This window comes from Spermophilus citellus (assembly GCF_964194105.1).
Source record: "Spermophilus citellus genome assembly, chromosome: 11".
In the NCBI taxonomy this organism is placed as follows: Eukaryota; Metazoa; Chordata; class Mammalia; order Rodentia; family Sciuridae; genus Spermophilus; species Spermophilus citellus.
Genome location: NC_138192.1, coordinates 108,734,660 through 108,750,833, shown reverse-complemented (window position 1 = coordinate 108,750,833; position 16,174 = coordinate 108,734,660). Strand labels below are relative to the sequence as shown.

General features: G+C 40.6%; 1 protein-coding gene across 3 annotated transcripts in view; it reads left to right on the top strand.

Moving 5' to 3' along the window:
• The window catches only part of LOC308630862 (uncharacterized protein), a gene marked incomplete at its 5' end in the record, with an annotated part of 46,055 nt that extends 33,592 nt beyond the window's left edge, over window positions 1-12,463 (top strand). For all 3 annotated transcript variants that reach the window (XM_081261658.1, XM_081261659.1, XM_081261657.1), the window contains 3 exons: window positions 7,097-7,249; window positions 10,722-10,964; window positions 12,314-12,463. In XM_081261658.1, the coding sequence (XP_081117784.1) occupies window positions 7,097-7,249; window positions 10,722-10,964; window positions 12,314-12,335 (418 nt within the window). In that variant the 3' untranslated portion in view covers window positions 12,336-12,463. The remainder of the gene's footprint in view (window positions 1-7,096; window positions 7,250-10,721; window positions 10,965-12,313) is intronic.
• Window positions 12,464-16,174: the final 3,711 nt, after the last annotated feature.

Here is a 16,174-nt window from a genome sequence, read left to right as displayed (position 1 = left end):
TGTGACCTTTTATTAAACATTGATTTCTTAAATATGACACTAAAACAATTTGCAATGAAAGAAAAAACTTGAACTTAATCAAAATTTTAAAATTTTATGCACCAAAAGACACTATCAAGAAAGTAAATTAGGTAGAGGGAAGTGCAGGCAAGGGAGGGGATGTGGGAACAGGAAGGATAGTAGAACGAAACAAACATTATTTCTGTATGTATATATGTGATTGCATGACCAAAATGATTCTACAACATGTCCACTCAGAAAAATGAGAAATTATATCCCATTTATGTATGATATATTAAAGTGCATAAACACATTCTACTGTCATGTGAAACTAATTAAAACAAATTAAAAAAATTTTAAAAATAAAGAAGCTAAAAAGATAGCACACAGAATATGAGAAAATATTTCCAAGTCATATATCTGATCAGATTCTAAAGTTGAGAATATATGAAGAACTTTTACAACTCAACAACAAAACTAGAATGACCCAATTTAAAAAACGGGCCAACTCTTTGAATATACATTTTCCCGAAGAAGATATATAAATAGCCAACAAACAAATGAAAAAATGCTCAAAATCATTAGTTATTAGGGAAAAAGCTAATCAAAACTACAATGGGATACTACTTAATGTCTATCAGGGTGTCTATAATGATCTTTTTAAATCTTCAAAACAGAAAATACCTAGTATTGGTGATAATGTGGAAAAATTGGAAACTTCATAAATCATAAATGTGGGAATGTAAAATGGTACAGTCTCCGTGGAAAATGATTTGGAAGTTTCTCAAAAAGTTAAACTTACAGTTATCTTATGATTCAGCAATTCTACCCTGGTATGTAACCAAAGGAATTGAAAATAGATATTCAAACAAAAATTTATGGCATAAGTCCTCATAGTGGCACAATTCGCAATAACCAAAAGATGGCAACAACACAAATATCCAAATATCAATGGATTTTTATATAAACAAAATGTGATGAATATATAAAATGAAATATTATTTGGCCATAAAAAGGAATGTAGCACTAACATATGCTACAATATAAAGGGACCTGGAAAACATTATGTTGAGTTTAAGAAGCAAGACCATATATTATGCATAATAATATAAGACCATAATATAAGACCATAATGTAAGACCGTATATTATGCAATTCTTGCATCCTCCATTCATAGGAAATACTCAGGGCAAGCAGATCTACAGAGATAACAGGTAGATTAATGGTTCCTGAACTCTATTTTAACAAAAAAGAAAACCTAGGTACCATGTTTCACTGAAAATAATTTGATTAACTTCAAGTTTTGTTTTAATCTGGCTGAATGAAAGATTTAGAAAACTGCATTTTATCTGATAAAACTCAGTAGGCCACATGTCTCCTCCTCTATAAAAGGAGGGGTTTGGACAAGATAAGTTCTAGTTTTCCTTCCAGCTCCAACACTTCAGACTCCATTCAGTTTTGAGGGGAGTTATGCCAGTGGTTCAAGGTGGGCTTTGAAGCCCACAAACTTGGTTTTGGGCTTGACCACCTAGAGGATGTATGGACTTGAGCAAGTTATTTATCCTCCCTAGCCCCAGTTTTCCTACTTTCATCTTCCCATGAGGAGTAAATGAAATACCCCTGTAAATGCTAGCATGCAGTGGAGGCTTAGTATGTTGGAGTTATAACTCCATTGGTTTTGCTAAAGTTGTGCTATGTACATGGACATGCTGGATACACAGATGTTGTAAGGACAAACATCAGAGTAAATGAGTCTTTTTCCAGAATATTTCTCTACTTTAAAGGGATTTGAAATTCTCAGTGTCCTTTTGACAGTTACCTATTACTGCTGTCTTATCAGTCTACACACAAATGGATGAACGAAGAATTACAGAGCCCTTTACAACTGGTTAAATGCTGAGATCTTACAGTGAGCCTGAAAAAATCAATCAGTTGGTCAAAATGCTGAAATTTACTGGAACTCCTGTACGGACCAAAGATTCTCATGATAGATAGGCTATTGGTGTGCTTGGGCTTGTGGAAATTAAAACAACAAAACAAAACATGGCATTGGACCTGATATGAGAAGTGTATAATTTAAGAAGATATAAGATAGGCACAGTTGAAAGTATAACATCTAAAACAAGTCACTGGTATATGGAAAGATAATTAATTCAGGCCTTGGGGCACATAGGCATGAGTTCAATTCTTGCATCCTCCATTCATTATCTACACATATTTTTATGGATTCGTCTCTCCATGGTGATCATACTGCAGTTAGGCTTGGTCAGTCATGGCCCCTGGCCTGGATTGGGTACTTCAGAGAGCTTCATTCTGGCCTCCTCCAGCTGAACTCTTACCCATAGCCAGGAGCTGTGTCCACATCTCTCCTCCAAAACCATACTCCTTATACTGGGAGCTCCAGAATTGCCTTCATTTAGACTGAACCTCACTCCCAAGACTTCAGAGGGAGTCTTCATCAGGACTCTCCTGCTGAGGACACTTGTAGCCAAGGGGCAGCTATTGGGAGTATGGGATGTGGATGGAGCTCAGATTTGTGAGGATTGGAAAGAAAAGTGTAATCCATGGAGGGAGAGGAGGGTTCTGAAAATGCTACAGGAGAATGCAGATTTTAAACTAAAACATTTGCACATGAGTTGAGGAGGGAGGGAAATAAACCACTAAGGTTTCTAAAAGGCCTCAGGTAAATTTGATAAGTCCTAAATGATTTTAGGTTTAGAAGAACCCAGGGTTATATCTGTTTGTTTGTTTTTGCAGTGCTGAGGATGGAACCCAGGATCTTGCCCATGCCAGACAGATGCTCCACCTATCACTCAGCTACACTCCCAGCCATTGCAAATTTTAGTTTGAGACAGGATCTTTGCTGCTTAGTCTGGCCTCAAAACTGCAGTCCTTCTGCCTCATCACTCACCTCCCTGACCAGCTGCTGGGATTCTGGGCATGTGCTAAGCTACTGTGCATGGCTGAAGCCAGGGTTGTATTAGATTGATTCAAATGTTTTGATGTGCAAATTTCTTATTTTAACTATGAGTTCCTAAAGGATCTTAAATGACTTTATTTTTTTTCTGATTTATAAAAAGGCCTATCTTTTTAAGGCTGAGTTCTGTACTTATTTTTAAAGGAAACTATATATATATATAACTTTAGTGTTATATTCAGTATTCAACTATTTGTGATAAAAAGGACTCAAATAATCTTCAGTCTCCTAATCTACCTCATGCTCTAGGACAGTGGGGGTGGAGGTCGCTGACAATACAAAGAGTTATAACAAAGCCTGTCTTTTGGTCTTGACCCCTTCATCTTCTAAAATACAAGAAACTGATAATTCCTCTCATTTCCCTTCAGAAAAATTCTACTGAACTCTTTTTGCTTCCTTTTTTTTCTGTCTATTTTCACTCTCTCAGCCCATCTCTCCTGTCTATTAATTTCTGAGACCTTAACACAACATGCCTGATTATGCTCTGGCCATTTCAATGCCCTCCACTTCCCCAGGGAAGACTCCACTCTGTCTACACAGCTGGCCAGTCTTCCCAGGTCCCCAATGACAGGACAGAACCAGCAGTGTGGTAGTGGGTGAGCAGGAGAAAGCACGCGTTGGGACATGAGTGTAATGTCTGGTCTTTGGACACCCACATGAATGACCTCATGTGGGGGAGTCGTTTTTTTTCCAGAATGGGACAGCAATCATTATTGGTTTAACTGTCATTCATGTGTCCGGGGCTCCATTCACATATCCTATTAATTAGTAAGTAGTTATAGGGAATGGAGAAGTGTGGCATGGTGCTTATCCTGGGCTCATAAACCTGATGAAGAGACTGAACCTGGGAAAGGAGACACCTTACAAGAAAGACAATGCTTAAGGGCTGTTGGACGGTAATGAAATGATGGAGACATGGAATGGAAGGGAGAGAGGAGGAAGAGTCAGTTTGGGGAAGATATTTCCTAGGAAGTGGGTCCTGGACTGCTGTGAAGACTGGGAAGGAGGAGTTCAACTTCAGGGACAGTGAAGATGTTCTAGTCTTTGGGAACAACAACCTTCCATATGCCCAGATCATCACAGATGCTCTGGGGGGCGGGGGGATAAATCTCCCTTGTGAGCCCTTCTGGGCTGCAAAAATTTAAAACAAATATAGTTTTCAGGTGAATTTTGTCTATGTCCACTATTTCTCTACTTAGCCATAAACATTCAATTAAATGGTAAGTGGAAGGACATGTTTCCTGACTTGTCCTTTTCCAAATTGTTTCAAAGATCTCAAAGCATTTGGAGTGGGTTGGGTATCAGGGATTAATCAGGGGCACTTAATACCTGAGCCATATACCTGGCCCCCCCACTTTTGTTTTGAGACGAGGTCTTGCTAAGTTGCTCAGGGCCTCACTGAGTTGCAGAGGCTGGCTTTGAACTTGTAATCCTCCTGCCTCAATTTCCTGAGCTGCTGGCATTGCAGGCATGTGCTACCATGAAGCATTTTAATAAAAGTATCACAGCTACAGGTAATGAATAGCAAAACAGAAAAAAAGGAAGAGGAAGAGAGGGAGAAGGAGAGAAGAAGGAGGAGGAGGAGGAGAAAACTGCATTAGTAGTATGAAAAAAAGGGAGAAGTTCTGCTGCTAGGCAAACCAGGTCAAATCACCTGATAGACCTGATAAAATCACACACACACACACATGCACACACACACACACACACACACGCACGCACACCAAGCACACATCTAAACCTCCATTACAGCTGATGAATAAAACTGGCTTCTGCACCGTAGTCCGCCAGCCACAGTGAGGTGATTTTAGGACAGGGCTGGCCATGAACTCAGGGTTATGTGTTCATTGGAGGATTTTCCTGACTATTGGCATGTTCCATTGCACTAACTCCTGTGAGTATAGCAGCCACACCACTCCAACCTGCAGTCCTGCAGCAATGTGGTCACACAGGTGGACTGCCAGAGCTGGATGCTCTGTGATGAGGCAGGTACATTGACCACCAGGGGCAGGTAGACTTCAATGACTCCATCCTCTCTAAATGCACAGAGATGTTATACCTCCCTTTGCACCCGACTCAAGATCACACACAAACACAGAGTCATCGTTTGATGGAGATATCAAAATTACCAAACAGAAAATTAAATCAGTTAAATCAAAGTTTCTTAATACTGTGTGTGAAATTATCCCTTGATCACATTTAGTCTCCATACCACAGGCAAAAGTATAGACACCATGACACCAAAGGTCAGAAATGCAAACATATTATTAATTGATGTTCAAAGGTGTGAATACTCACCTGTAGCATTTACTAAAATATTAACAAAGACTCTCTTTGACCAATATTTCAGTCAGTCTTCTCTGAGTCCTCAACCTGACTAGATCTAAACTTGGACTTTCCTCTCTATCCTGGTAGAATTTGGTTGGAGCAAGAATCCTGCTAAGTTAGTTTACTGACCATCTCCCATCCCTGGTAACTGCCCACCTTGGCCTACCTTCAGTAATAATACTGTCAAGTCAGTTTAGCCAGAAATCCAGATATTCTGATGATTTTGGACTTAGTCACATGAAGCCAACTTCTCCCCAAACTCTTGAACCAACATCTTATTTCTAGATATCCAATTTCTTAATGTTTCCTCTTAGTGATTTTCCGTCCACTGACCTCCACCATGTTTCTTGGTTACAAATCTCCACATGGCCACGCTGGAGATGAAACCAAAAGCAATTTCTCTTCTCCACTGCAAAACCCCATTTCCATGGTCTCTATACCTATCTCCAAAGTCTGCCTTACCATCTTTGGCAAATGTTGTGAATGATTTTTTTCTTTATCAATATATCTGATTCCATTTTTTGGTCATCAGTATTATTTCACAATTTACTATGTGCTTCCAAATCCAACATTTTGTTTGATTTTTCATTGTCACTCTTATTCTATAAATGGGGAAACTGAGGCTTAAGGAAGTTAATCTTTGTCTTTCCAAAGATTATATGAGCAATAACAGAAACTGCATAAGTGTGCATGGATGTGTGTAGACATCGATCAACAAATAATGCCTATTCAACAATTTCACAGTATTGTTAGTATTGCAATGAAAACACTTAAAAAGCTCTGGAGGAAGGAGTGTGAAAGCAAAGCCATGGGGCAGTCAGTCAGGGTAGGTCATTCCAGTTGGTGTCATTTGCAAGTGCTAGGTGCCCCACCAAGCCAATTATGCAGGCCTCCAAAGCATCATTCACACCCCCTACTCTACCCAGCTCAAGTCCCTCATGCTCCAACATAAGAAGCTGACTGCAAGACTGAGAGGACTTGAGTGTAGGCCTCTGGTTGAAGCCTGGACATTCTCACGATTTTACATTTATTTGCTGAAGCTAACGCTTGAAATTCTTGAGCCAATATTTTATTTCTAGGTATTTTTATGTGATGCTCGGTATGACTTAATTGTTTACCCCAGGGCTCCTTTAAGACTGCTACTGGTTGTGTGAGGTTGGGGCAAATTCTACAATGTCACACCATACAGGCTAGGAATGGGCCATAGCCAGCCTATTACCACCTCCTCCCATGCTTTTCTATCCCACAGAGAGCCAGGTCAGAGGCGGAGTGTGGATACTGTGGGAGTTCTGTTCTAGGGACACCTATCCACTAGGGAGTTCACTTTTTATAATAGTCTATCATGAGTCACTGGGGGGATATACAAGCTGCTTAGTTGAGGCTTGGGAGGCGGTGGTTATCAGCTATTTACAGGAGTTCTCTAGAAATACCAGCTGCCTGGCATCTGGAAGCTATAGAGTGGATGAGATTCTTGGGGCCTATCAGGTATTAGGGTCCTTGCCCCTGCCAGGAGAGTAAACCTGGAGTCGCATGAGAAGTGGAGAGAAAGTAGCTACCTCATTGTACACACCAAGGAGAAAGCCCAGGTTCACTACAGGCAATTGATCATAGCCTGGGATTACAATGTGACTGAATGTGCCAGAACAAAGGCTGGCTCTCTGTTCTGTGTTATCTAAGCACTAAAATAAAACATTATTTTTAGTTAAGCTTTTAAAAATTTTAACAAGTCCTATAAATCCAGGGTGACTAAAGCTTGTGTTAATTTCTTTCTTCTTCTGTTTCATGTCACAGCTCACCAGCTCCCAGAAGACAAGGCTATACAGATAGCAACACAGCCCACATGTGGGAGCTCCCTGAAGACTATTTCCACATCCAGGATCATCTCCTTTCAAGGATGTCTTCCTTCAAACTCCAGACCCACAAAAGACCCTGGACCTTTTTTAGGTACCCATCATCCAGGAGGCAATAGCTCCCAAGGCTCAAAAGAAAAGCACATACCAGTGGGGACAAATGCCCAAGTAGGCCCTCTATGAGTAGTTACAATCGATGCTGAGACATATTTAATCCTTACATTTCTTCTATTAGAATTGATCACATCCTGACCTGTGTTCCTGATAATTTACTTTCTTTCCTAAGATTACTGGTGTCTCTGCATCAGAACCAAAGATGGAGTGTATCTATGTGACTAAAAGCACATTTCTCCAGGGTCGTAAATTATTTAAACATTATACTACAAATAAAAATCAGGGTAATTTTAAGTCAGATTAATTTTTACTCCATGATATTTCATTATCATCCTCAAATCCTCACCTATGAATGGCACTGAATATATTCAGTCTCTTACATAAAATGGGTTGTGAATTTTGTCTCCTTAAGGGTTCAAACTTTCAACACAGGAAAATGACCCTGTATATATCTTTTAGTGACTCCCTCAGCTGAACAGAATCCTCTCTTGAACACTGACCAGGCCTTAAGTATGGGTATGGTAGAGGGTCCAGAATGACTTCTCATTAAAAGTCTTGCTTCACCAAAACAGAACACCTTTGTGTTAAAAAAGGCTAAATACAATCACCTTAATCAGTTTTATTAATCCCTTTATTTAAAAAACTACCTAGAAGAACACAAGAGCATGCCACACTGTGTAAGTAATACAACCATACATGAGTTTTATACATAGATAAATACCAAAAGGTTCACTGTGGTTGTCTCAGACAGTGAGACCATCAACAATACTTACTTTCTAGTACAGAGGACACTGGTGCGCTGCCCAGACTCCCACTCAGGGTCAGTCACTCTTTCTCCCAGATACTGACAGCTGAAAGCTGAGTTTGTCTCAAGGAATTTCCCTCCGCTGAACGGTGCTGTCTCGTCCAAGCTCAGGCCCCTCCATAGCCACAGCTCACATCAGATGACTGGGCAATGCGGGGACACAGTCCTGGTCCCCTTACCTCATCCTCAAGGACTCTAGCTGGAGAGTTCCCTGTGGGACTGGCTGAGGCTCTGCTATTGCCCTGCTCCCTCCCAGCTCACGCTTACAATCAAACTGCAGGCATCTTCTCTCAATCTGATGGAAGAGGAAAAAGGCTGGGTGAGCTTGGTTCTCTCATGGTTGCCTTGGTGTGTGTGTACAAGCCCCAAATGGAGGGCTCCTGCATGATCACGGCTCCCTCAAGAGTGGCCCCAAAAATAGTAGAGAAGGAAATGCTCCCAGGGACAACCTTGAGGAAGTGTCCCTGCCCATCCACTTTGTGTAGAAAGAAAAATAGACAGGTTAGGATATATAGAGAATACTGAGCAGTGATGAGTGACGATGGCTGGTTGGTCCAGGGCCAGGAAGGAGAAAGGTTAAGGACAAGCAGATCTGGGGTAGAAATGTGTATGCAAACATAGGAGTGGGTACAAAATATGAAGATGATTGTATCCCCATATTAATGCCTATTCAGGGCATCCACCATGGAAGGCACACTAAACAACAAAGCAGAAAGAATGATTTAGGAGCAGGCATGGTGGCACATGCTTATAATCTCAGTGTTCTGAGGCTGAGACAGGAGGATGGCAAATTCAAGGCCAGCCTCCGGAACTTAATGAGTCCCTGTCTCAAAATTTAAACATTTTAAAAGGGAATAGGAATGTAGCTCAGTGGTAAATCACCCCTGGGTTGAAACCCAATACCGCTTCCCTCCACAAATAAAAGAAAAAAAATGATTTGGTCATTGGCTATCAATCATTCTCTGCCATCAGCTACCCTAGTGCTGACACAATGACCTCCTGGGCAGAGCAAAGTGTTCATGGTGGCAGAGGTGAAGGTTAGGCCTTAGCTCCCACATGGCCAAGGCAAAATCAGCTACTGTCTCTGTACAATGTCCAATCTGCCAGCAAGAAGGACCAACTGTGCCTCAATGTGGCCCATACCTTGAAGAGACCAATCAGCCACTTGATGATGAGCTGAATACCTGGATTCCCTTTCCCCTTGGAAGGGATAATGACTTACCCTGATAGGAATCAATGCATACCCCAGGTATGGGTTTACCTTTCTTGCCCTGAAGGGTCTTAGCCACTAAACCTACTGCATGCTACATAAATAATACATGCTTATGATTAACAACCAAATTTTCAAAGAATAAGTATTGAAAAATGTAGCATCATTTTTACATTTTTGCAAAATCTCTTTAATTGCCATGTAGCCTCTGGAAAAACAACGCTGCCCATTCATGAAGGAAAGAGAGTGAATAAAAGGCAAATGATATCTTAGTATTATTTTGAAAACTGTCTTGGTGGTATGAACAGTTTGAAATTGTCTCAGGGACCCAAAGGGTTCACCATACTGTGAGATCCACATTTTCAAGAAGCCAGACAGGCTAGCCTGGATGCTGTCCAGCATCTAAGTCCAAGGACCTGGATGGGAAAAACTTCTGCAGAACTTCTTACACTGCTCAAACTGCCCTTGTCAAGAAAGCAAGGGTTTTAATGATTTTTTAAGAAGAAAGATCTTAAGATATTTGAAGAAGAGGTGGAATGGCAAAGAGGAAGCAGAATTTGGGCAGCCACAGCAGAAAGAAGCATTTAGGACCTTAGGGAGATGAGAGGAATGGAGGAAGATCACAATTATCTACTTTCCTTCCAGTATTGCAGGCCCACTAAATGTGTGTGCCAAGGAGTGTGCCAAACCTCTGTTCTAGGGCTCAAGGCTAAATGAACAAGAGAGACTCCCCTGCCTCCAGGAGCCTATGAATTCCAGTCTAGTAATAATTCTATTCAAGGTGATTCCCCAAATAACAGTGATGATCATGGAATCTTGAATTCTAAGTAAGCTTTATGCTTTTCATAAAAGCACACAGATTACAGATTACTTCTCTTGATTCCCTCTTCCTTAAGATTCCCTCTTCCTTATTACTTAAATTCAAGTTTTTAAAAAAGTTAAAAAACAAAACACCGGTCCCTGAGTGCTAAATATGATCACCTTTGAGAAGTCAATTAAGCACAGTAAACTATAAAATAAAATCATAGGGATAGAGTTTCGCTCTCCCTTTTGCTCAACTAAAAGAGTAAAGACTCTTTTCACTTTGGTGGCACAACAGCTTTAGTGAATTAGAGCAACTCGAACCTACCAGAAAGAATGAGAGTAAACCATTCAGCCAACCCCAGTGGGCAGGGGGAGGGAGAGCGCGGAGCTTGCAAATCCCCTCACTCCCGCAATGGGCCCTTTTGTGTGATTTCCTGTGGAGGCAGCAGTCAGGGCTGCTATATATACAGCTATCCAGAGATCCACAGTACCGAGAGAACGTCCCTGTTTGCCCCTCCAGCATGGGAAAGGTGAGTCCTGGGTGGGGACCTAACGCTCCATCTTGGCCCTGGTATAGCATCCTCAGTGGAGGCAAATCGCTCATGCTTCCATGTTTCCACTCTTCCTTTGCAGATCACTTTCTACGAGGACCGGAGCTTCCAGGGCCGCTGCTACGAGTGCAGCAGCGACTGCCCCAACCTGCAGACCTACTTCAGCCGCTGTAACTCCATCCGCGTGGACAGCGGCTGCTGGATGCTCTATGAGCAACCCAACTACCAGGGCTACCAGTACTTACTGCGGCGCGGGGACTACCCTGACTACCAGCAGTGGATGGGCCTCAGCGACTCCATCAGCTCCTGCCTCCTCATTCCCCAAGTGAGTGTGGTTCTGTCTGTGCCATTGGCTTCTGGAAATAAAAACCACGTAAAGGCATTATCTTAGGTAGGGACTGGGGGTGTGCGTTCAGTGGTAGAGCACAAGCTCAGTAGGCTTGAGTTTCATCTCCAGCACCAAAAACAAACAAAACCTTATCTTAAACATAATAGTTCCAACTAGAGGACAGGAAGTGGAAATGCTTAGCGAGCGCAGGCCGGTGTATACAGATACCTTTCTTCATGAACTCGGTGGTGGGATTTTTTAAAAAGTCATGTTCCCAGATTTTACATCTTACGTGCAATCAAAAATTAAGAAAACAAAAATCAAATCAGAAAAATTAGGATATTGGGGAGATGGAATTTACTATTTGTTCAAGATATAATTGCCTAAAGTGTTCATCCCAAGCCATATAAAGTTAGAAATCAAATGAATCAAAATTTATGAGTACAATCTGGAGCTGTTTGCTTGACTAAAAATTCTCTGATTTGTTTGGCCTTACTTTTCTCCTTGATGATTCCTCTTATCTTCTGGTTTCTATTCCAATGTAGTGATCAGTAACTAATTATCTCACTTATAGATATAAATCAGAGGAAAAGACAATCCCAAACCAACGTTTGAGATTCAGTATTTTCTGGAAAGTGATTGCAGAGTATTTAGAAAAGGGGACTGTGGGAGGTATGAGATATAATGCCATCAAGTCAGAACTCATTCAGGCTATTCTAGCTGCCCAGGGAAATGGCTAAGTTGAGGATAAGAGGCCAGGGAGGGAGCTGAGGAGTCATTTGGTTTGAGATTTGAACCCAAACTGCAGATATGAAAAACAGGGATGAGGGAAACATGGCATCTTCTCTGTCACAAGAGCTTAATAATCCTATGCTCCATAAAATACATGAAAATCAGTATATCAGTCTTGGAGAAAATAGCTAAATGTTGATATTATTCCAAGCAAATGCTGATATAATTTTAACAACAGTAATATATCAAATGATACCTTCCCTCCCAATGACTCTCACTTTTCTCCTTTGAGAAGCACTATCTCAAAAAACCAAGCACTAAAATGAAGTGGTAAATTTTATTTTAAGCATATCTTAATACCTGAGGATGGGGGCTGGTGGGTGGAGGCTGAAAAGCTGCCAAGCTGCATCCTTGCTTTGCCCATGGATCACTAGGTTCATTAGCAGTGAGCTATAGGTGGCTCCTGAGTTCTGAATACTGCAATATGATTATTCTGGAAGCAAACTTGGATCCAGAGCATTTCTGGACAGGTGTACCCAAGGAAGCATGGGGCTTGGAACTTTAGTTTCTCTGTTTGTGTTGATTTGCCTTTTCTTTCCTGTCTGCCCTCCCAGCACTCTGGCACTTACAGAATGAAGATCTATGAGAGAGATAACTTTAGAGGACAAATGTCAGAGGTCACAGACGATTGTCTCTCTCTTCAGGACCGCTTCCAACTCAATGAAATCCACTCCCTCAATGTGCTGGAGGGCTGCTGGGTCCTCTATGAGATGCCCAGTTACAGGGGACGGCAGTACCTGCTACAGCCAGGGGAATACAGGAGATATCTTGACTGGGGAGCTGCAAATGCCAAAGCTGGGTCTTTAAGACGAGTCATGGATTTTTATTGAAGTATTAACATTCTCCACTTTTCTCCTTTAGAATCTAATAAAGAATGTAGCTTGTGATTCTGGCACTAATAGAGTCCTGTCTTTCTTTCAGTCTATTAAGCATTCATGAGGAGTAACGGCACTAGGCCAAACATAATAGCATGTTTTCAAGATGGGAAGCAACTGCTTATAAAGGGAATAATGTGGAGAACAGTATTTCTGGCATGTTCTGATGACTAAAATATACAGGCTCAAAGAAAAGTTCCATTCAACTGGGCTAAAGCAATCTGTGGTTGTTTCATAAGGATATATCTGCGGCTACAATAATAAATAAGTAAGTACTTATTGAAACACCTCAAGTTATCCCTTCAGGTTGGCCCCATTGCTATCCCTGATTAGGAGTCATTTGCAGCAGCTAGACTCTTATTTTAGCTTTGTAAATAAACAAGCTTGTCTTACCCATTGCCCTTATCCTGCTAACAGCCACCATCCCTTCTGTCCCAAATCCATTTCCCCTCTTTCCTCCATGAGTTTTGCAATCCAAATATAATTCACTGCCTCTTTACCTTATGAACTCTGTAGAAGATTTAATGGCATTTTCCAAAAACACATACCCATAGAGAAACTCAGTCTCATATCATTTTAATAGGAAATAATGTACTATGAGTAATACATAGAAAATATTGCTGAATAGAAAATAAGCAATCTAAATTTTCTGGAGAAGACTGTGTGACTGCGTATTTGTTCCCCTTAGTTTTTCAAAGTGAATTAAAGTGGGTAGTAAAACTCATAATAATAAATTTAAAAATAAGTGGATGAGGAAATTGGGTGAGAGGAAAAACAAAAATGGAAGAGATGAGATGGAACCCAGAGTGAAGTTCAAACTCAAGTTATGAACTGGAACATGCTAAGTTAACCGAAGATAGATACAGATTTTGCTCAAGCAGCCAAGGCAGAGAAGGAAACAAGATCAGTTTCATAACTCACAGAGTTTAGAAGACAAATAAATTAATCAGTACAAGCTTCATTATCCTCAGTACCAACACCTAAAAGGAAGTTTTCTTGTAAGTCCTGGTAAAGAGGATATTGAGTAAACAACATCCCTAAAAACATCCTGTGTGAATAAATAAGGTTCTTGGGGCTGTTTCTTGTGAAGTTCATCAAGGAAACAGATGACTTCAGGTCAAAATTCTATGAAAGTATCCCATCCTTTGAGGTTCTAATGAATTGACCCAAATCCCACCTCACATGGCATATAAACAGAGTGAATATGTAATCTTTGTCTTAAACTGGGTCACTTCTGACCTATTATTAATAATCACACTGGGACAAGAAGCACAAACTAAGATTGTTCTGGGAAAACCAGGACTCATGGATAGCCTATTGTATACATATATTACATGTGAAGGTTCTTTCCCTGGAAAATAGTTTGATTTGGGGCTGGGGATATGGGTTGATGGTATAGCACTTGCTTGGCATGAATGAAGCCCTGGATTCAATCCCCAGCATAAGAAGAAGAAGAAGAAGAAGAAGAAGAAGAAGAAGAAGAGGAGGAGGAGGAGGAGGAGGAGGAGGAGGAGGAGGAGGAGGAGGAGGAGAAAAAAAGTAGTTCAATTCTCAGATTATTTTGTATTAACTATTCCTAAAGCCCAGCTTTTATAACCTTTAAACTCCCAAAGGTAGTGTTGGTTTCCTGGAGACATTAATCAGAGTCCTCTATTTGCTAACAGTGATATAGGGAACATGAATTAGGAAACCAAAAGTTTATTTGGTTTTATTTATTTATTTATTTATTTATTTATTATTTATTTCATAGTATTTGCTTAGAAGACATAAAATCATAGACTTTAGAAATGGAAATTATACACCTGAACTGGAAGTACATAAAAATTAGAATTCTTGAATTTCTTTAATCAAATCATTATTCTTAAAAATTATTCTTTAAAATTGGTTGTTCCTATTCCTAGTATCTAGGCAAAGAGAAAGTTGCTCTCCCCTTAATCCCAACATGAAGAGAAAGTCACCTGGGGAATGACCTGGGGAAGAGATATGCCCAAACCCACTCCTAATTCTACCCTTTACTCCTTTCTCTCCCTCCTCTCTCTAGTGCAAATGCTGGGACCTCAGAGAGTTGAATGGGAGGAGGAACTAAAATGAACCAAGAATTTGAGACAACCCCAGTTCAACCTACATGCTGTACACTCTAGATACTGCCCGCCCCCCATACACACACAGGTATTTCCAAGTCCAGACTTAAAACTTTCTCTTCTTTTTTTCCCTCTCTTTTCGCCCTTTGAATCTGCAATATCTTCTTGCCCATTTAATCTTACTAAAATGTCCACCAAACAATGAAACCAGAGTGGAAGCTACTACATAAATGAGTGCCAAATATTGCCATACTGAGTTATGTCCCCATGAGCTTTTTCCCTAATCTTCCCACCCTGCTGTTATGGGGTGAGGTCCTGACGTTAGTATGTGTTCTTTTTCTCTTCCCTTTGGAACTTGGGAGTTCAAATTTTCTTCTTTGTGAGTTTGTCAGAGCAAAAGTGACAATGACAACCACAAGAAGAAATATATCGTCAATTTGTTCCAAGGGGTATCCTATAGGAGTCTAGCAAAGGCAGGTCAGCGATTACTCCTCTCTTCTTGCCACTGGTTGTATGGTCATCAGAGATAAACTGAGAAAGAGAACCAGAGGCCGGTCTCTTGTCCAGTCTCTTTGTTTGGGACACTTTGATCTACATGGTCACCACCCAAATGATCTATGATTATTTAACCAAGCATGTATTTAATACAAACACCACATTAATTGCTAAGAAGCAAAAAGGTAGACGATAACATCAACTGCTATCTGGGCCTCAGACACCAGCAAAACTCTGAGAATTGCTGCTGCTGTTGCAACACTAATTGGTCATTTCACAAGACAAAAAAATTAAACAGTTAAAGTGACTGCAGAGTCGAGGGCTCTGGAGACCACACAACATTCTTGTTTTCTTCCTTTTGCTTACTCTTCTCCACCATTATAAAAGCCCATTAGATAGATGAAGCATGGAGTGTGTCATTCTACACACGGAAGGTTGCCAATGCTGAACTTAGATATGAATGATACCATATGAGCTCCTGTGAGCTGAGCATTGGAAATCAGTCCCAGGCACTATTATGACAATGACTTTCAGACTAGAGGAAAACATTCATTCATTCCCCCACCACCACCCTAAGCATTTACAGAGTAAACTTTATGTGTCAATTCATTTTGTCAATTAGTGAGAATATTAAAACAAAGATAGTCCCTGCCCTCCTGGGACTCCCCATATCTATTTTGAGGGCGTGATCTCTAAACAAAATAATCAAATAAGTGAAGGTTACTGTTACAGTGGTATGAACACAATACTTGGGGACCAAGGGAACCATATTAAATTCAACCCAGAAGATTAGAAAAGGTTCTAGAAAATCTTTACAGTGGAATTGATGCATGAGCTGAGCTTCGAAGAAAGGGTAACATTCCTCTGGGTGAAAGGTAGAGAATTGGTGTCTCCATGAGAAAGATCATTATATTGAAAACCAAGAGCAGTGTGAAAATAACATCATGTGTTTAGGAAATGACAA